Source organism: Rhizophagus irregularis, chromosome 16, assembly GCF_026210795.1.
Source record: "Rhizophagus irregularis chromosome 16, complete sequence".
NCBI classification, from domain to species: Eukaryota; Fungi; Glomeromycota; class Glomeromycetes; order Glomerales; family Glomeraceae; genus Rhizophagus; species Rhizophagus irregularis.
Genome location: NC_089444.1, coordinates 4333446 through 4356683, shown reverse-complemented (window position 1 = coordinate 4356683; position 23238 = coordinate 4333446). Strand labels below are relative to the sequence as shown.

Genomic DNA, 23238 nt, shown 5'->3' with positions numbered 1-23238 from the left:
GTATTGATACTACATAGGTGTAACATACTGTATATTAGTCATGTGATTAAGTTGAAACAATTTTACTTATCATGATGTGTAATAACAATAAATAGAATTGATAAATTCAACAAAAAAAAGCTAATAAAAATTCTTGATCATAAATAATTCGTATTTATGCTAAATGTTGGTTGGTTTCATAATTTGGTTCCACAATTTGGTTTCACAATTTAGTTTCACAATTTTGATTGGTTCGCAATCTTGGTTTCACAATTTTGGTTTGTTTCACGATTTGGTTTGTTCCACAATTTTTTGTTATGAAAAAAAAACAAAATTAAGCGGTGCATAAATTTCAACAAAAAAAGATTCGTTCAAAATTATTGCACCCCAGCCAAATGATCGACATAGTTTATAAGCTGGAGTTTTGTGCAACAGATCCTAGCTTATAAACTACCCATGGGCATATACATCCCACGGGCTCTGATTGGTCTAAAAGTAAGGATATTATTGTCCATAATAACGGACCATACTGGACCTCACCATCATGGACATTATCATTCTCATATTGAGGACAATAGACCATGTTAGTCCTCATTATGGAGGACATTATTGTCCTCACTTTGTAGGACCATGATGGTCCTCACCATGGAGGACATTATTGTCCGCGCATTATTGGAGGACCATGATGGCATTATTGTCCTCACATTACGGACCATGATGGTCTTCACCATGGAGGACATTATTGTCCTCACATTACATTATTGATTGTTCTCACATTATTAAAGGACTATGATGGTCCTATAAAGAACATTTGTTTTCATATTAAAAAATTATTTAATAATAAAAAATAATAAACATTTAAATTTAAAAAATTACATATTGGCATAAAGTTATAATCATACAAAATACCTGAATTTATCACTAGTAATTATTAATACCATTAATTTTAAAAAAATCCATTTAAATTAATTTTTTTTATTTTGTTTCTATCATATATTTCGTTTCTTACTAACTACATTTTTTTTTACTTTATGGTTTATTTTTTACTTGGTTTCCTATCATTATCTTTTGCTACCCAACCTCCTATCATGATCATTTTTTTATTTTTTATCTCTCATCATTTTTCACCTCCTATTACTTCTTATTATTCCATTCTTTTCGTCTCCCATTATTTTCTATTACATCATTTCATTTTCCATTATTTCTTTTTCTCTCCTGTTTACTTCCCATCATTTCTTTTTGTTTCTCATCACTCCTTTTCGTCTCCCATTCACTCCTCTTCATCTTCCTATTACTCCTTTTCGTCTCCCATCACTCCTCTTCACCTTCTCATTATTCCTTTTCATCTTCCCTTCACTCCTTCTCGTCTCCCATCACTCCTCTTCATCTTCCCATCACTTCTTTTTGTCTCCCACCACTCCTTTTCGTCCCCCTTCACTCCTCTTCACCTTCTCATTACTCCTCTTCATCTTCCCATCACTCCATTTCGTCTCCAATCACTCCTCTTCATCTTCCATCATGTCCTATTTCTCCTTTTTGCTTCCTAACACTTCTCATTACTCTTTTTTACTCCCTTTTATCTTCTATTACTTCTCATTACTCCATTGTTATTTCATTTTTTATTAGCATATTTTTTCTTGATCATTGTAATTATCTTTTCTTTTATTTGTATGACTTCATTAAAAAATAAATACAGTGATTTTTTTCTTTAAAATCGTAAATGTGTGATTTAAAATTTAATATTTACAAATAAAATTTTATTAGATAAGATTATTTTGGGTAAATATGCTTGCAAAAAAATTTTTTTTTAAAATAGATGTTTGCGATAAAATTTTTAAGTTTAGCCGATCCAAAAATTAGCTAAGTTTGAAAAAATCAGATCAATAAATTTATTCTTTATATATTGTATATCATGTGACATTTAAAAAAATCCAGGCGACAATCGCCCAGGCAACGATTAGCAATTCCCAATTATATTTACAACAATGTAGTTATTTATATTAAAGATTTGACGTTTAAGTGTAGAATGAAATTCGTATTAATTAAGGAATTGTGAAACAATAATTATCAATAAAAATTGATTAACTTTTTAGAAGTATTTTCGAAAAAATTTTAATATTGCGAAAATACTACAAATATTATTATTAATTAATTATAAATTTTATAATTATTTCTTATTATTTTATAAAAAAATTTATGTAAAAAAAAAACAAAAAAAAGTATTTTTATTAGAAAAAATAATAACGTTTATCAAATAATTGTTATAATCGAAAAAAGTCAAAAAGTATTTTAAAAAAAATCAAATAACAAAAAAAAAGTCATAACGGGAAAAAAATTTATATAAAAAAAATTACGTAAAAAAAAAGTGTTTAGTCTATAAAAAAAAAATACCTCTTAGAATAAAATTAATAATCAACAAATGATCTATCTAATTTCGGGATGATCTGCAATTCGGAATTCATACCTTGAACTTACCGATATTAACCTAAATAATCTAGAAAATAAAGAACAAAAAAAAACTTACGCTAACATGGAATAGATTAGGCGCAAGCAGAAAATATATTACACAATTCAAAACTATTTATACATGCTAGTCTAAACGGTATGATTTTTTTATGTATTTTTTTAGTTATATAGATGCTACTTTATAATGATAAAATAATTATTACATATGATTTTATAAAAAACTAAATAATAAAATTTTTAAACATCTTCTAAATGTAGTTTTTTACAATTTGATAAAATGGTAAAATTATACTCTGAAGTTGATTTAAACAAAAAAAATCAGGACAAAGTATTAATAAAGTAATGCCTTTTATATTAAGAATAAAAAACATATAAAATATTAAAAACAAACAAAAAAATCTTATAGTAAATATACATATGTATTATATGGTTATTTTTAGTAAAAAAAAACTAAAAAAAAAATAAAAACAAAAAAATAATAACAAAAAATAAAAATAAAAATAAAAAAAATAAGAAAATAAATAAAATAAATAATAAAATTAAAATAAAGGAAATAATAAAGTTTTTAAATAAAAAAGTTGGAAAAGGGAGAAAAATAAATTTAATTATTATATATCCTTATAGGATCACACTGTATTTTTTTTACATTTATTGAATAGCTTTATTGATGATATATATAATAAATGAATACTGTTTAAATCATTACAAATACATAATAAAATTAGATTTTTATACAAATAGACTATAAATTAACTCGTGACTGATTTAATAGTGTGATCGTGAGAGTCTATATAATAAAACACTTATTGTATAGGTCTTTAGGCAATACTTTGCTGTTTTCGATCTCAACATTTGATCGGTCATATTGTACCACTTCGTGGCACAATCTGAGCCAATCAAATGGCCTCAATCGAAAACAGCACGTTATTGCCTAAATACTATACAATAATAAAATAATATGATAGAGGTGAAAAAAATGATCATTTTAATTTAAAATGGTGTAAATTTTAAGTTTATAAGCGATCAATTGTCATGATCGCGCAAATCAGTATGTAATGCAAATTTTTAAATAATGATTGGTTTTTTATTTTTCTTTTTTCCTTTTTTTTTATTTTTCTTGTTATTTTCATATTTGTTTTTTTTTTATTGTTATTTTTTTTGGTATTGTTATTTTTATTTTTTTTTATTTTTTTTATTTTTTGTTATTTTTTTTTTGTTATTGTTATTTTTTTTTGTTATTGTTATTTTTTTTTTTTGTTATTTTTCTCCCCATGTGATTTAACCCAGGTGACATCACCCATGTAAAATTAATCATGTGAACCTGGTATGTATGTATTTTACATTACTCATAAAAAAATAGTAGATTAGTTAGGGTTAGGGTCAGGGTTAGGGTTAGGGTAAGGTTTGAGTTGTTAATTTGATGATGTCATTTTAAAGAGTGAAATTTACAGTTATAAAAGTTATAAATTTTAATTTTTAGTACAGGTGACGTCACCTAAGTGACATCTCCCAGAGAGAAAGTTAGCAAAATTCATATATTTATATATACTATTAATATATCTATTAATATATTTTTATTATGCTATTACTTAATTTTTACAAGGTTAAATATTATATTTATAGAAGAAATTTTGATTTATTTTTTTGCTTACTAATTCGAAGTATAATTCCATTATTTTAGTCAAATGAAATGGTCATTTTATATTTAAGCAAAGTTATTCAGCAAGGTTAAAACTACTTAAATTTCAGTTTTTATAAGGCAAATATAATATTGGAGGAAAAAATATGTTTTTTGTAATATACTAATTTCTAATTTTTTTTTCTATTTCAAATTAATTTCAAAATGTAATTTCATCATTTTGGTCAAATAAATCATCTTTTGTTATTTATATGTAAAGCTACTTAAATATTAATTTAGAAGAAATTTAAAAAATTTACAATTTGGTTTTTTATAAAATCATGCATAATAAAATTTATTGGCATTTTTTATTTTTTTATTATTATTATAAAATAGAATATAACACAAAATAAAATTTTTTTTTAATTATGCATAAATAAGAAAATACAATTAAAATTAATAATACTAATAAATTACTAGGTATTCTATTATATTTTGTATGATTAGAACTTTATACCAACTGAATATGTAATTTTTTTAAATTTACAAATTACATATTTATCATTTTTTACTATTAATTAGTCCTTCAATTATTCATAGGACCATCATGATCGGATGATCCTCTAATAATGTGAGAATGATAATAATGTTTTTCATAGTAAGAACTATCATGATCCTCCAATAATGTGAGGACAATGATGTCCTCCATTGTGAGGACCATCATGGTCCTCCAATAATGCGCGGACAATAATGTCTTCCATTGTGAGGACCATCATGGTTCTCCAATAATGCGCGGACAATAATGTCCTCCATTGTGAGGACCACCATGGTCCTACAAAGTGAGGACAATAATGTCCTCCATAATGAGGACTAACATGGTCTATTGCAATATGAGAATGATAATGTCCTTGATGGTGAGGTCCAGTATGGTCCATTATTATGGACAATAATATCCTTACTTTTAGACCAATCAGAACCCGTAGGCTGTATATGCCCATGGGTAGTTTATAAGCTAGGATCTGGTGCGCAAAACTCCAGCTTATAAACTATGTCGATCATTTGGCTGGGGTGAATATCACATTCATTAAATCACGTGCGTACTCTTCATCAAACAAGAATGATCACAAAACTTTTTTACGCTTTTACTTTGACATTTATATACTATGTTGTCAACAATATGAAAAATAACATTTTTCCATATCATATACCGTTAATCTTGATAATAATTCTGACACTGATTCTTCTTATTATCAACACCTTTTTTATGGTTCTTGTATAAAAGTTCCAAGCACTTTTATTATGTCATCAGACCGTCATGCATGTGTCATGCATCAAAAAGATTTTTTCAGAAAATTACTAAACCATCCACTTTAGGATTGTAGACAATGTATACATATCAAAAGGGATAAGAACTTGCATGGGAACAAAACTTTTCAATCATGGCAGAATCGATCTACCAAACATTTTTTCTAACCGCCTAGACACTTACGATATCAAATGCCAAGCTAATGGACGTAACAACATTTGACAAAAGAAATCACTATATGTATAGCAAACAATATACAAACCCTCGTTTCGCTCCGAGTAAAAATGAATTTTAGTAGTATTTGCAACCAAGTTTTTAAGCTCAATTCGCAAGAACTTATCATTGAAATGATCGTTTAATAAAAATTTTCCTTTTCAAAGAGTCACAATATATCGAAGATCTATTAAACATTTTGAAATATAAATCGAATAGCCAATGCATCGGATTATTCTTTTCTTGTTCCTTTTTCACATTCAAGCCGCTCATATGCAAACAGATCATAGAAAATTATCTTCTTTAACAACATTGACAGATGTAGATTACAATTCTCAACGCGAAAATAATACACCTAGAGTAACACATGTATCTTTATAGTGTATACCGTCTCTGAATTTTACCTTTGCCAGATAATGTGTATGTCCATCCAGAAATTTGAAATGCATTACAACGTCGTATTGTTATATATGTAATAATACAACCGCAACTCTATAATAAATGTGCAACTTTTTCCGCAATTCCGCAGTTGAAAATTTGTAATTTTTTTTTCCGGTAAACAGTAACTGTAAGAGAACATATTACATAAAAAAAACAGAAATACATTGAAATTTGGTGACAGTTGAAACAACCATCACCAAATCTCTCCATACTGTACCATCACGCTTCGTATAATAAAACGTCAGATTGAATGTAGTATACTAATTAGTCAGTTAATCGTTATACAAATTATCAGAACGTGTTTTTGGCTTGGTCCTGAACCATTAATCTTATTTCCAGGAATCAACAATTTTTTGAATAATTAAAATGTTAGTTTTGTATTATAAGCTATATACATTATATTCCTACGCCTCCTTTATTATTTACGTTGGGTTATATACGGTAAATATGTTTTTGATTCATACCGCCGATATGATTAAAAAATTTTTTCAACGACATAAAAAATATTTTTTTTTGCGCATCCATATTTCTTTTGACAATTTATAAAATAAGAAATTTTTTTTATAAGAATAAAACCTTTATTTATAATTAATTTTGTAAAAATGTGAAATATAATATCCTTGATTTGTCTTAAGACTTTATCTTATTAAATAGAGTTTTGGTTTATCAATGCAACTAATTTACAGATGATATTACAATTACGTTCATCTTTTGACTAAGCGAGTTAATAAATTATAAACTAAATTATAATCCCTGAGTTTGAAAAAAATGTGAAAAAAAAAATTAAATTAGTAAAAATACGATTAAAAAAACAACAAAAACAACGCACTTAAGAAAAAAAATTACAGGATCTTTATTTTTTCTTTTGGAATACCAATTTAGGATCAAATTCTTGTTCATCCTATTTTTATATGAATTAAAATTTATAAACGAATCTAATTAGGAAAACAAAAATTCGATGAATAAAATTTTAACATACCACATCATTTTTTAAAGCATTCGCATATCCCTTCAAAATTTTTACAACTGTATTGTCATCATCAAAATGTTTAAGAAGTTTTGTAATGTCCCGCAAATCAAGTCCGGTGCTAGATAATAATTGCCCTGTAAAAGAATAAGCCATTGGAGCATCTGCGCCAATATCCTCCAAGAATTCAAAAGTAGCTGTAAACCCAGCTTTAAAAATATCAGTATCACAAGTTCTGGAGGATACAATTTCTTTGAACAATTTCATAACATTGTCCACATCTCTCTGCTTTTTCTCGATTACTTTGTTTACGAATGTTTCTATTGCTTTTGGATGGTATTTTACTGGGATATCCTCCTTAAGGCAAGTGATGACCTCCTGAAAAATAATATAACCATATTAGTTGCAATATAGAGAAATCTTACTATATTAATTGCACGTACTTGACTCTCCCATATTGAGAAGAATTCTTCCACCATATTGTTAATACTGTTACAGATTTTCTTTGTAACTAATTCTTCTTTTGTTTGTGCTGATGATGCCATCCTGAAAGTAGATTTAAATGCCAAATTTACAGGCTCTTCAGGTGTGAAACTCTTTGTGCGTGGGGCTAAAATTAATTTTTTACGCGCCGTTGGTGAGGAGGGTTTTTGAGCGTCTAAAGAAATTGATTCAGAGCTCTTTCTTCCCCCCGAGCTCTCTGAATTTATTACGCTATATATATTCGTTGTTGAATTCATCCTACTAAAGCTCATAGGTTTATCATCCCGATCTTTATTATCACTCTTGTTCCAACCTTTAGCCCCTCCTGATAAGCTTCCTAATATGCCTCCCGATGCTAAACTGACGATTTTACTACGGTTAACTGATCCAAATTTAGTAAGATCACCAACTTTTTCTTTATTCCAACTTCCACCAACGGTACTCCATCCATCTGGTGATTGTATCATTCCTTTGTCTGATCGATGTTGACGACTTGAACCACTGCGCGGCATTTGCTCTGCCATTTTAGGCATACCTAAATTTTAATTATGATTAACAACAGTATAAATAAAAACTATCACGATTCTAAATGAACTTACCTCTGGCACCCGAACTAGCTGTTCGTCTCGGAAATTTGGATTCCTTTTCTCGCTTTGCAATCTAAGATTAATAAAGAAAATTGTTTAATTTTTGTAATAAATATGAATATGATATTTTATATAATCACTATAATATTTTATTACATCATTGTGAATTTCTCGTCTAGGTTTCCAAGCGTTATTTCGTAAATCGATAACATCCTAAAAGAAATATATATATTTATTTATTTATAAATAGAATGAGCGATATAATAAATATAACAAGAAAAAAAAAATTATTTACCATTAACATAAATTTTATGCGGTTTGACAAATTTGGAAGCTTCGATATCTCCTCCATACGATCAAAATAAGATTCCATATATTTTTTTGCTTTTGCACGATCAAGTTGAGTCGATTTCATTTGTTCATGTGGATTTGGTTTGACATGATCAAGTTGTTCTCCTACTGTATTCATTAATTTACATAAACTTTCCATTTCTTCTTCTTCAGGTGAGCCTTTAAATATTAATAATTTCTTTATACATTCATGCATAATACGTTCTGTAAGCATATTCGATTTAAATATTTCGCCAATGAAACATATTAGACCAAGGCCTTGTCTTTTAGCCCTTGCAGCTACATAATATTCATCTGACAGTTCCCTCTTTTCATTGGAAGGCACTGGAACGTTAACCTTCCAACCTTTCTCGAATTCTTCTTGACAACGATTAAGAAGATATTTTCTAAATAATGTACCGCCTTGAATAAATTTACCCTCAGTATTTTTAACATTTTCATCAATTATTTCGGGGTCAACTCTTTCCATCACAATACGACAAAGCTGAGCGTATATTGCACAGTATCTTGTGTCATCAAAAGAACTCACAAATATTAGACGAGCCACTTCTCTTAATATACGTCCATCTCTTTCATCTTTTGACTTATTAGCATAATCAATAATTTGGCTCGATATGGAATCAAAATTTTTCAACGTCAATTTATTCAATAACACCTTAACTTCACGTTGTACTGCGTCAAGAGGGATGAAATCTTCAGTTAACTTAGGCGAAGAATTATCTAAAACTTGAGGAACCCATCGATTCTTTGTATCATATGACTTGCTATCTTCAAGTAAATTTTGTGAAAAGTTATCATCACTCATTTTTATAATTTTAACGTTAACGAAAGAAAGAGAGAAAAATTTAATCCCAATTTGAAAATGGTTCAACCCTTAAATAATCAATTGCTGTGTTTTGTGCAACATGAGTTCGTAATCTGTGTAACAATCACTACCAATTTGAAAGTTGAATTAGCAAAAACACTAATTTTTGTTCAGTTGAAAGCGATAACTGCTAGAAGTCTATACGCATACTTTTATTTAGGATGCACGAAGATCAAAAGTTCATATGGTGCATATATAATGAAATTAAAGAAATAATATGATTAATTTGGGGTAATCAATGAATATAATGAAATAATAATCTAAAAATGTTGATAAAAAAGAAATCTCGTGAGTCGTGAGATAACAAAATCCATGATTGATGCATATTATTTCAATTTAATAATTTAATAACGTTATTATCAAAAGTAATTTTTATGATGAAGGAACTAGTGTTTCAAATGTTTAAACCAGAGGTTCATAATTAAATAAAAAGGTGATTATTCCGAATACATAATTTCATCTATTTCATCACCTCGTATAGCACATGAAGATCATACAGGAAATAATAAATAGAAAAAAAAATCCAAAAATAATACTCTTGTCATTTTACCATAGTAACATCAAAAAATACTGCACTTAAATATACATGATATATACTATATATAGCATTGGACAAAAAAAATTATATATTTTATTATAAACGTTACAAATAATTATATTTATATTAAATAAATAAACTTGTAAAATTATTGATAGTAATCATCTTATCCTCGATAAGTTTTTTCATTCCATTTTTTTGTTAGTGATAGATTATAATGCTTCACCTGAATAATATACTTCACACCATTTAAAGGTTTCTTCATTTCAAATGACGAAGTTATATAACTCTTTTTTGTTGGGTTCATAGTAGGGATGTGCCTGCAGCTGTGCCGTGCATGCTATTACAATAAAAAACACTATTAGCGAGCTAAAAGATTTTCTTATTAGAGAGAAAATTGACGCTCATAGCGAAAGATGTTAAACTTTGGAAGATCGAAATTCCAGGTAATCACGATGATGAATTAGCAAATTTCCCTCTTCAAGATTTATATGCTTCTTTTCATCCGCAAAATTGGTGAATATTGGGAAAATATTCCACCAAAACGATCGATATATTCATGTTATTATAATCTTTTAAAAAATGCAATACAAACTCTCTTCTGCATCAACAGTCTTCTCAACGATCATATACATCGAATCAAAATTAAAGGAATGGATCAAGAGAGGAAATCTTTATGAAGACAGAGAGTTGATCACGAAAGTGTTGTTCCATGCCTTGCTCTCAGATATCCCAAATTACCATAGACGTTTGCCACAATGTATCCATTTATGCCAATCTTTTGATAGCTGAGCTCAAATCAGCTGATAATGCAAAGAGGAATCGGTTTATTTTTGAGTTTAAGAATAAAAGTATATTTTCAATGATACTCGTAGGTAACTCCTCAATTATGTTCACGATTTAAAAGATTGACTTTCATACTTCGGCATTGTTGTAATGTCGATCGGTGGGTTCGAAAGATTGGTACATTTGGCATGCCCTACAAAATTCAAATAATTAAAAAATAGTTAGTTACTGATTAACTTGAGATGAATATCCCTCATCAAAAAAATAACTAGGTAAGTGCGATACTCCGTTCAGGCTGTAACCTTGGATGCAACAGGGTGGAAACCAACCCTATCGTGAACCCTGCAGTGCGCACCACCCTTCATACTGTACTTACCATATATAGTGGCCCCTATTATGCTTGACTTAAAAAAATGATTTCTTATCACAATGTCTTTGTCATTTTAAAAGAGGAAATTACTTTTAAAATGAATAATCGAATGAATTTCAACATAAACAATATTTCAACATGGACAAATTGTTAGCAGTTTGTTAAAAAATAATTAAATAATTTAAAAAAGAAATAGATTTACAAAATGGTATAATCAAATTTTGTCCTCTTTTATATTATTTTCTCATCATGTGATATGAGTCTAACAATGTAAATATTAGTCTATTACATAACTATATGAATAATTAATTAATTTTAATTGTCATATTGAAAAAACTTTAATATTTTATTAATAGCATGCAAAAAAATTAAGCCATATTTAGCAATGTCATAGTGATATAATTTTAATATTCTATCAATCAGAATTAAATCAATCAAATTTTAAAAAAATACCAATTACTCAGATATTCGGATAAATTAACCGTTTATCCGGATGCCCAGATTAAATGAGACCCCAACAAACTCTACTATAGAACTTAAATAATAATAACTAATTACTGATAAAAACAAATATGGTTATACATGAAACCGAAAAGAATAAATGGAACCGAAAAGAATAAATGGTTATTGTTACATAGTAAATTGAAAAGGTAAAGTAAATTATCGCTATATAGTAAATTGAAAAGAATAAAGTAAAATAAGTATAAAGAACAAATATTTTAGTCTAATTAATTGCAAAATATTTAGATTATATCAAGGTGTGGATGGACTATTTCTGCTATCAAAGTATTGTTTAATTAATACTCCTAATATACCACCTATTACTCCAATTATCGCGGTTGCAATTGGCACACCAATTGCTATATCTCTTTCTTTTTTACAATCAGGAGGCTCAACATATTTAGAATAGCAAAGTTCTCCACTGAAACTGGGGTTAGGGCAATTAATGTTTACAAAGTCATCAACCTTAGCTTGTATACGAAATAGACGTTGTTTATCAGCAATAACGTTAACACCGATGTTTTTTACGACGTTCAGATCATTATTTGTAAAGGTGCGCACGTTAAAGTTGCCTCCTCCACTTTGGGATACCACTTGAATCAAAAGAGTTGATGCTCCACAAGGCATACTATGAATAAAAGTTGTATCAATATTAGAAGACAAAAAGTTAAAGTAAATAAATTTGACCCAACATCTGCTTAAGTAAATTTATTGTTCGGTGGAACAAAATTATATACTTACTCAGTCAGTGTAAAAGTTATATTTCCGCCACTAAATGAGTAGAAGTTATCATTATCATTCCAGTTTCCATCCGTCCTCAAACCATTAGTGATTTCTTCGCATTTTGCATCAACATGATAAGAAAGGGAAATGAAAAGAAAGAAAATAAGAAGGTATGTTTTAAAAATTTTATTTGAAGTCATGGTTTTAGTAATTATTGTCTGTTTTAGTGGGCATACGGACGATTTTAAGTGATTATATAAAAATTCATGAGCTAAATAACGTCACAAAGGCTGTGTAACAGAAGATTTTGAAAAGAAGTTTTTTCATAATTTTTTCATTTTAAATGAATCCTTATTTGGTGTCTTTAATTGAATGGAATTCGTATAATAATTACAGAGTATTATGAATCCAACTGAGCCTAATGAGCCTAATGAAGGGTTTTTCTTATAAAGTTGGAATTAATGAAAGCTTTCAAGTTGAATAGTTTTTCGAAAATGGTTAGCACTTAGCATCAAATTACGTATTTTTTGCCCCATTTAGTTTTAAATCAATGTAGATCCTTAATATGATTATGATTATCAAAATTTTCATTATAAAAAAGAGATAAATTTTTCTCTGACTATTTTAATTATTTTTGCAACACTAGTATTAGTTGAGTTAATCGTATTATTAATAATAAATATTTCGTGACGAATATATATTTTCCAAATTAGTAAAATAAAAACAAAATATTTAATTATTGTTTATTAGATGAAATAAAAATGTCTTTTAAAATAAACTTTATTTATTCTAAAACACTTCACTACCAAATTTAAATTTTGTATGATTTCAACACATGGGTAATATACTTAACATAGAAGGGAAAGACTTATTTTAATTCTGTTTCATGCGATATTAAAATAATTATTGTAAATGAATTACGCATCGTGCTCAACATATTGACTATAGTATTGATAAATTACATAAATAATACTCAATATACTCTAAATAAATTATTTACCGCACACGTTGCGTCGTTGCGTGCCTCCGAAGACAAGTATAGATCACACGCTCTATTCTTTCGAACGATGTTCTTTTTATTTAGAGGATTCAACGCCTTGTCCTTCAACAAACTATTTAACGCACTTACATATTCTTCGGCTTCTTACTGAATTTGATAGAAGGAGGGTTTCACTCGCTTGAGAAATATCATTATGACTGAGTTAAACAGGCAAAAATGCATTCCCTGCTACAAAGATAATAATATTTCAATTAAACAATGATACATTTGACTCTATTGATACTTGCTAAGAGTTTCATACAAGATGTGATGATTAATCACAATCATTATCTTACCGTATTCATTGTTTTATTCGAGCTTTAAATGCTTAATACCTGTGGAACCAAAATAAAAAATATTCGTTAGCATAATCTGAGCATTAAACTCAATTCACCACCATAATAATAGCCTTTAAGTATGTTACACCGAACTTTATTTCTAAGGTTCTTTGATTTCCTGTAACAAAATACACATTAATACCTGATTCAAAAAAACGCATTAAACCGGTGGCTACAGAAAAATAAATACTAAGGATACTCTCATCACTATTTATTTCGTTCAGACGCCACTCAAAAACCTTCTTTTATGATATGAAAAATCATATAGATTTATTATCGAAACGTACTCATTACGCATTGATACCAAACAAAAGTATATATTGTAAAATCAAGATTCTGTAATGTTTTATTCTTAATAAAATATACATTTGCGCCTAACACTACTATCTTCGTTATGAATTTATGAATTTTCGTGAAACTGTCGATTTCAAATAATGGATTATATGTATATTTCGCTATAACAATTTTCGAATGAAATCCACCTCCTCTTTTGCTTTACATTCCTTAGCGAACTTTGCGAATCTTTTTCCGGTTCACTAACCATCCCCCCTTTCCAAATTTTTTGGTTCACGTAAAGGAAGTCATAACCAATAAACCTCTTATTGATAATTTTATTAAAACTATCATTATGCTGCTGAGGTATACCCAGGATGAATTTTTAGTGGTGACCTAATTATCCAGAAATCAGTAGCGTTGGGAAATATTCTATAAAGCTTTAAACTAGTGTTAGTCGCCGTAATAGTTGTAACTGGTTGTAACGTATTTGCCGTAAAGTTGCAACTTTGTGTATGTGTCACGTGACTTGAATAATAACTAAGTGATCAACAATTAAATAACCTCGGTAACATTTTATTGGAGGGCATTAGAATCTCGTATAACGTCACATGATATACAGTAATGCGAAAAAATTGACCTGGCATTACGAACTTGGCTGAAATCAAGCATAATTCCAACTTAATACGTCATTTTCGTAATTTTGAGTAGAAGTCCAAATCGTAATCTGAAATGCCGTAATTATTACCTACCTTACTTTAAAACCCTACTTTCAAACCCTACTTTATTAGAAATTGTACGATAACTTTAATTTTTTTTTTACTTTTACTATATTTAATTTCTACTCTGAAACGTGGCTTAAACGGGAAGCGGGAAACAATGTTGATCATTTCCTCGTCAACAAACGCCATTATCTCATTTGCTAATTTGTAATGAATTTAAACTCCGGTTTCTTTTTCTTTAAGCATAATGCCTTCCTTTATCGAAAGTATAAAAATAACTATGGCGTGCATCCCATATAAAATCTTTATTAGGTTTTTTATAAAAGTAGTGTAACCCAAGAATTATAAAGTTAACAATCAAATTTACGAAAATGGTGGAATTCAAAAAAAAAAACCAAGGATTATATTACCATTTTAAAAAGTACATACATTTTGAATAAGATTTTCACAATTACTTTAAATTAATCATTATTTATGCATTATATTTTCTTATTATTATTATACAATGATTTTTTAAAACAAATTTTTCTCACAATCTTTTTTTCTATAACTTTCGAAACGTCAATCCTGTTCTACAAAATTTTAATTATTGGTCTAAGGGACCTTGGTGTGGATTATCATTTACCTTATTATGAAATTCAAAAGTTACAAATAAAAATATGAAAAATTTTTAACATAAAAATAATTGAGCGATAATTTGTTTTTGATTTAATAAAATCATACAAATAGAAATGTAAAGAAATTGTCATAAGGCGTATACCAATACGCCAATCAAAAAATAAAAACTTGGAATGTTCGGTTAGTAGTACGAATGACTCATGTTTTGAAGCGTGGAATGCTTATTCCGTATGTATCCGAATTTCCGGATACATCCGATCATATATTTACTTAAACTTTGCCAAATGCCAATATGCCAATATTGAATGAAATTCAAAAAATATTGTATGTTTACACTCTTATAAATTCAGAACTTCCACTTAGAAAATTAAATTTCATTTAGATAATCTATTTAAAATATGCCGGATTAAAAAGAATTTTCGCAGTAATATTATATACAATTTTTTTACCCGATTAATTTTCGAAATGATTTTCATTCAAATAATAATGCATAAATTGCTTATCATAATACAATGAACCACAATTACAGATTTGTTACCTAAATTAGGAATGTCGATCGTTATGATTCTATTTTTAGAACGATCATTAATCCGCTAAGAATCTTGGGATTTTCTCAAATTTAGTATATATACCCTTCCAAGAAATTCAGATCAAATTAAACTAATAATATTTTATTTATTTATTTTTTTTTTAAATTAAAAAAAAATCCTACGAACAAACATTTTTAAAACAAATTTACACTATTACAACTTTATTTTTCTAAACAACAATGTTATCCACAATTATCTCTTCGTTTCGAAGTTCTGATATTTTTTCTTTGTCGTTAACTTTCATAGTTATCTATATAGTTCAATATTATTACAAATATTTTACTCGTCCAAATCCTTTACCTGGTCCATTCCCACTTCCATTACTTGGTAATGGTCATCAAATAGTTGGAACTGACTTTAATAAGTGGTTAATGTCCATGTATAAAAAATATGGTGATATGTACGAAATAAATGTGGCTGGATCACGTACAATCATGTTAAATAATGCAGATTTAATTGGAAGCATGAATGTACCTTCAACAAAAACCAAATATCCTATTAGATTTCAACCTACAGAAGGTTTTAAAGAATATGGATTAGGTGGAGTAGGAGTTGCTAATAATAATGAATTTAAATCCTGGAAATTTAATCGTCAATTTTTCTCTCAAGCTATGATGACTCCAAGTTTTAATCATCAAGCTATTGAATGGACGATCGAATTATGGGAACAAATGGAATCTCATTGGAAAAGTCTCGGTGATAATCATGAATTAGACCTTAGTAAATGGATGCATAGATTTACAAATGATATGATCTTTAGAGTTTCAACTGGGGTAAAAAATGATGCTGTTACTTCTTACTATCATACTCTTCTTGAAGATAATAATCAATCTTTAAGTGAAAAAGAAAAAGAAAAAGATAGAGAATCAGAACGTTTTATTCAATCAATTCAAATCTTTATCAGGGGATTTATGCCTTTCTTTGCTTTAAGTAAATATATTCGTCATTATGTTCCATTCGTTCGTGGAAAAATGAATAAATTAATAGAAAATAGAGATTATTTGATAGATAGTTTACATAAAGTTATTAAGCAAAGAAGAATTGAAATTGAGAATACACCGTTAGACAAACCTCTTTGTCACGATATGTTGACATCATTTATAACCGCAAATACTCCACGTGATATCAATGTTGAAAGACATGTCGATGCTGATTTGTTGAGACCAATGACCGACAAAGAGATTTGCGGAAATTTACTCGATGCTATGGTTGCAGGAACTGATACTGTAAGTAAACTTTTTTTCTTCTTCAAAAGATATTCAATTTTTTTCATAAAATTTTCATTTCTAATTTAAAAATCCTTTTTAAAATTACAGACGGCGAATATGCTTTGCTTTGTCATATATTTTCTTGAAAAAAATCCTGAAGTGAAACAAAAATTACGACAAGAATTTGATTCGATTCTCGGAAATGACTTAACTAAACCTATGACATTAAAAAATATTGAAGAATTAAAATATTGCGATGCAGTTATTAAAGAAGTATTTCGTCATATTCCTGTAGCATTTTCGTTAGGTCGTTTAAGTATTGAAAATGATATGGTTGGAGGATATAATTGGCCAAAAGGAACTCAATTTCAAATACATACATCTGCATTAATGATGCGTGATGATTATTGGACTGATCCCGAAAAATTCGATCCTGACAGATTTTACAAAGTTGAAGAAAGTGATAAATATTTACTTGAAAAACAACATGCTAAAAATTCTTTTATGATGTGGGGAGGTGGAATTAGAATTTGTCCAGGAAGAAAATTGGCAATCACAGAATTAAAATGTTTAATACCTTTGATTTACAGGAAGTATGATCTTGAATTAAGATCACCTCTTGAATATAAATCTGAAATTCTTACATCTTGTGAAAAATTATTAGTTAAAGTTAAACCAAGAAAATTCTAAACAAATTAGAAATTTTCAATTATTTATTAATTTTTACATATAGAATAGCATAATTTTATATTATTTAATTATCATTAATTCCAATGCATGAATCAGTATAGAATTTTTTTTCTTTCAATTCTCTTGTAAACTTATCATTCAATTTATCATTCATAAATTTTATTGCATTACTAAACAAATAAAAAAACAACATATCATCTTGGTATATATTTTTAATTATAAAATGTATAATGCGCCACAAAATTATTTTTATTGTTTAACGTTAACGTTAAGGAAATATAATAAATTTTACGATAAATATACAGCAACTTTTTTTTAGCCCTTTGTATAAAAAAGCAATTATAATGCAAATTGTACATTTACATTTAAATACTGAAAAATTACGGAAATGTTTTAAATTAGAACGAAGTCCATTTTTTCATCATCTTATAGTAAATATATAGAACAAGGATCTAAGGACATAATTTTTTACATAAACTTTGCAATTCGATCACCATTTTTGTACGACCAGGTTAAATCCAATGCCGATATGCGTCAACTTTACATACGATTTATGTGAAAAATAGCTCTAAAAAGTGATTTTTTTTTTACAATAAAACTTTAAAGAATTTTTTTTATTTTTTTTATAATTATAGTTTGAATCAAATATTTAATGTGATATTTTTAACTTTATGTTCTTTATGTTTCTAACATAATTATTCCCAATAATTGTTGCACGATGGTACTTACAGACACATTAATATATTAATATATTAATGTGTCAATATCTTTACCTTAAGATTTCTCGTAGCTTATTATTTCGCATGATTTTTTTATTTTTATAATTCACTTGAATCTTTGTTATTAAATTTATCTCGTTCGATAATAAAAGGATTTTATGTTATAATATATTATATACAATGATGTTTAATTATATATTCGACAAGCAATTTATTTTAATACAATTATTAAATAAAATAAAAATATAAAAGATATAAAAATTAAATTATTTCATACACAAACATTTTTAAATCCGTTCATTGATCTTCAAATTCTTTTTCCACTTTTATTTCTCTTTTTCGTAAGCCGTTCCCTTTTAACAACATTTTGATTATCATTCACTATTATTCTCTTTTCTTATCAAATTTTACTAAAATAATAAATAATTTCGGAAATTTTTGAATTTTCTAATTCTTTTTTTTTGTTATAATCTTTTAAACTTTTTTCATATTTCTTTGATTTTTGAAGATGGAATTTGGTCGATCACTACTCGTGTTTGTCTCTCTTTTTCGTGAAATCAAAATTTATTTCTCTCTTTTCTTATTAAATATTTTTAATAAAAAGATTTTTCTTAATGGCAGCCTGTATTTTTGTGTAAAGTCTTCATGTTTAGTTTTTTATCAGATTCTTTTGTTAATTATTTCATCTTTTAACTATATATATATTTTTTTTTAAAAAAAAAAGCCAACCTGAAAAAAAGAAAAGTGAAAAAAAAAATTTTTAGGTTTTAAATAAAACCAAACCGAAAAACAAAAAAAAAAGTTAAAAAATTTCGGGTTTAAAAAAAAAAACCCCGAAAAAAGGAAAAGTTTGAAACCAAATTTTTTCCAATGACAGATCGCATCTCCAAAACGATGATTTATTTATATAGAAGGGTTATTCTAAACATCAAAGACTTTTTTTTAGTAGTTATATATATTTACGTAAAAAATAAACAAATTATATGTGTGATTTATAAATTCATAAAATTTTATATGAAAAAATTTATATTGGAATAGAGTTATAGGACATTATATGGACTTATAAGAAATACGGTTTTAGTACGAAATCTCGAAAATCATTTGAACGACTGACACAAGACCGACAACAAAATCTCGACAATCCAAAATCTTGACAAATCAAAATCCTGACAAATTATTATACCGACAAGTTGATTATCCGAACAACTTTATAAAATTTACCATATTTAAACTAAATATTACATAATGCAACAAATTATTTTATTAAAATACACATCATTAAAAATGAATTGTCAGGATTTTGTATTGTCGAGATTTTGTCGTCGATCTTGTGTTAGTCGTGCAAGAGATTTTGATCGGATACCAGAAATACAACTGCTGATCTGAATTTTCAAGATTATAATTTGTTAGGGTTGTGAATGTCAGGTTTGTATTGTGACGGGATTCTGATCGTCAGGGTTCTAGCCATCTCCCTTTTCACTATATAAAATTTAGTAAATTTAGTACATTTAATATTGATTTCGTAATTCATTTCAATAAATTTGAATTACTAATTCTATGTATTCTTTCTTACTCTTTCCTCATCCTTTCCCTTTTCATTTACCATATCTCGTTCCTCATTCGATATTCAACATTTAGTGTGTAGTTGAGATTTTTCCATATTGGTAATGTAGTAGATAGTCCTCTAATAATGTATCAAATAATATGATATCAAATGCTAACTGAAAATGAACATTGGCAATGCCTGAAAAAATATAACGTAGTAGGTAATGATAAATTAACATTACTTTCTAAGTAAATATGAGAAACACGTTTTAATTACATGCTTTTAATATTTATGAGGGATAATGTTTGCTGATCGCTTAAGGACCGTTTAAATTTCCCAACGCTGGTCGCACGATCACGTGCTGTGCATAACTCTACATAACTTTGGCCAAACCTGGCAGGCAAATTTCCTGTCGGGAAGAGAAATACCGTATCTGGTCACTTTCTTTCAGATTTAAAATTAAATTCAAGTATAATAAAATCAGTGAATATTAAATTAAAAAAGCCATACTAATAGAATTTTGACAATAGTTGAAATGTAAATTGCTGTAGTAGATCGGCCCATAATAAACCCATTTCGGTGTAATTATTTAGTCATTAAGGGGTAATAAAATGAAATATTCGAGTTTAAATAATATTCGTAAATGTTTCAGTTCTTAACCAAACAGGTCTATTTGAATGATGATAGACATGTTATTAAAACATACCAATAATGGATGTCTAATATGATAATCTTTTTCTTATACTTTTACAATCTGAAATTTTACATATAAATAAACTAGCAGAATCACAACTTCTATGATAGTTATTTTCATTATACAAACAACTCATTAATCATGAAACTTATAATTTTTATTATTGTATTATTTCTTACTTTCTTCAAAACTTTTGCTTTTAAATCTTTTGACAACTGTTACGGTAAGCTATCTAAAGAACAAAATTTTCACTATTTATCCAAGTTAGTTAATTTAATAATTAATTCTTTTTATGCTATTCTATTATAATAAAAGATCATGGAAGTATAGTTGAAAGTGTTCGGTTCATAGTAGAAGGGCTGGTTGAATTAAAATTAGTTCAACCAGATAAAACACAAGTCCCATGTTGTTTGCAACAGGGAGTAATGATTATTAAAGATTACATGATTTATAAAGATGATGGCTCAAAAGATCCACTTTTTACTTTTGTGGGAGATCGTACATGGGTAAATGGGTACGATAGGAGTAATATCTTACATAAGATTTATTGTAATAATAATAGCTTTAATTGTGATTCACTTTATGAAGGAGATTATGAATATACACGACTTGACAGTTATGATACCTCAAAATTAACTCGGGGAGATGAAATTATAGTGTCACTGACTACATATTCTCATTGTTATTATTCCTCTGAAACAATTTGCTTAGGTTCTTGCAATCCTGTATTCCATATTCCTTATTTTCCACCAATCAATTCATCTTTATCAGATTAGATATATAATTACTTAATTTAATTCTCGTGTTAAAATTGGTTATTATCATTATTTTTGACATCTTGACTCTTTTTTATTGTAACGAAATATGAAAAATTATTATAATTAATTATAAAAACATATTTACTTATGTATGTGATTTTAATTTTGGATGAATAAAAACCTTATAATTTTTTGTATACTCGAAATAAGCATTATTTCAAAACTTTAAACGCTAAAAAAGATATCTATTAAAAAAATTTTATTTGATGCTTTATTTGAGACAAAAAGTTTTTTTATAAAAATTTTTTTTTACAATTCGAACATTTTAACAATAATAGTGTATCGACAAAAGTATGATTTATTTTTTAAAGTTTTTTTTTTAATTTTGGGATCATCAAAAAAATTTTTTATACGATTTATACGAACAAAAAAAAAAAAATATTCAAATATTTTCTAGTGAAATTAATTAATTATTTTATTAGAAAAAAACTAAAAAAAAAACAAAAAAAATGGAAAAATATTATTTATTTTAGCAAAAAATTAAAAAAAAATTTTTATTTTATGTTTTATAGAATAAAAAAATACAAACGTTTTTTAATTTTAATTTAACGTGGTGACACAGGCAACTACCGTAATTGATTTTAAATTGCTTAAAAATAAAAAACGTTTTCGCAACGTTTTTTGTTAAAACAATTAAAAAACGTTTGCGAAAACTTTTTTTTTATTAAATTACACGGTTTCGCAACGTTTTTTTTGTTAAAATAATTAAAAACGTTTGCGAAAAACTTTTTTTTTTGTGATTCAACGTTTTTTTCTATTGTCGGGGACTTCGCCCCCATACTAATAATAAATTACATTATTTTATTATGAAATGCAGTATTTTAAGAGTATTACTAAATCTTACTGCGGGCGATTTTACTGGTGATTTTCATCACATAAATATGGCCAAAATATAATTCCGGCCAAAGTTTACGTACCATAATAAAATGGTTTTGACTATTTTAGTTATTAACCTACTTTTGTTAAATAGGTCACTTTTTTTAATTTTTATAATAATAAAATAAATTGAGCAATTATCATTAAAAATAATAAAAATTTTTTTTAATTTAGAAAAAGAAATTAGCAAATTTTCTATTAAAAAATAATTTTTTTTTTTTCAATTTTTATAAAGAAATTGCCCAATTTTTTATTATAAAATGATTAGCAGCTACCTGCTGTTACTTTGCACCATATGGGTCTGGTTCACATTACCGACAATCATATTACCGACAATCATTTTACCGATATAATTTTAAGTATTGTAATAAAATAATTATTGTTTATTTATTATTGTTTAAAATAAAACTTTTATTGGTTTGTTAGTATTTATTATTAATTGAAATAATATACAGTACATTATTATATTCAATTAGCATTTTGAAATACTCAATAATTTTCTTAATTTAGTTTATATAATTTGCTTTTTTTGTAAGCATTCTAAAGAACAATTCTAAGTACAACATATTATGAAGCTGAAATAAATTTTTTAAAAAATAAAATTGATAAAATTAAATATTAAATTCAAGTTATTTTATTATGTATAAATATCATAGTATTTTACATTTTGTTATATATTGATCAATTTTTTATTTTATATATTATGGTAAATTCTTTTATATTAAATATGTATTTTAATTTTCATAACTGAAGTGGGTAGTGAAATAGTAATAAATACTGTAAGTGTTGATGGTAAAATGAGTATCAGTAATATGATTGTTGATTGTCGGTAACATGATTGTCGGTAATATTGTAATGCCGTAGTATATCTAGTAAATTTATTAATTGTGAGGCGCAGTATTATATTTAGTCT

At 27.0% G+C, this 23238-nt stretch overlaps 3 protein-coding genes across 3 annotated transcripts; 2 read left to right on the top strand and 1 right to left on the bottom strand.

The window, feature by feature from the left end:
- Window positions 1-6585: 6585 nt before the first annotated feature.
- Window positions 6586-9216, bottom strand: OCT59_008620 (uncharacterized protein; the record flags this gene model as incomplete). Its single annotated transcript, XM_066142625.1, has 7 exons — window positions 6586-6776; window positions 6870-6924; window positions 7003-7368; window positions 7434-8008; window positions 8073-8133; window positions 8217-8273; window positions 8356-9216. The coding sequence occupies 6 exons, from the start codon at window positions 9214-9216 to the stop codon at window positions 6877-6879; spliced, it is 1968 nt and encodes a 655-aa protein (XP_065999489.1). The 3' UTR covers window positions 6586-6776; window positions 6870-6876.
- Window positions 9217-16935: 7719 nt separating this feature from the next.
- OCT59_008619 (uncharacterized protein) lies at window positions 16936-17891 on the top strand. The gene is made up of 2 exons (XM_025322003.2): window positions 16936-17000; window positions 17091-17891. Exons 1-2 carry the CDS (start codon window positions 16941-16943, stop codon window positions 17670-17672), a joined length of 642 nt encoding a protein of 213 aa, XP_025167398.2. The 5' UTR covers window positions 16936-16940; the 3' UTR covers window positions 17673-17891.
- A 2881-nt stretch (window positions 17892-20772) lies between these two features.
- OCT59_008618 (uncharacterized protein) lies at window positions 20773-21407 on the top strand (the record flags this gene model as incomplete). Its single annotated transcript, XM_066142624.1, has 2 exons — window positions 20773-20854; window positions 20947-21407. 2 exons carry the CDS (start codon window positions 20773-20775, stop codon window positions 21405-21407), a joined length of 543 nt encoding a protein of 180 aa, XP_065999488.1.
- Window positions 21408-23238: the final 1831 nt, after the last annotated feature.

Coding starts and splice junctions, on each gene's coding strand:
- OCT59_008619 (XM_025322003.2), top strand. CDS start 16,941: ATGACCGACAAAGAGATTTGCGGAAATTTACTCGATGCTATGGTTGCA. Junction 17,001..17,090: donor TGGTTGCAGGAACTGATACT/GTAAGTAAACTT, acceptor TTAAAATTACAG/ACGGCGAATATGCTTTGCTT.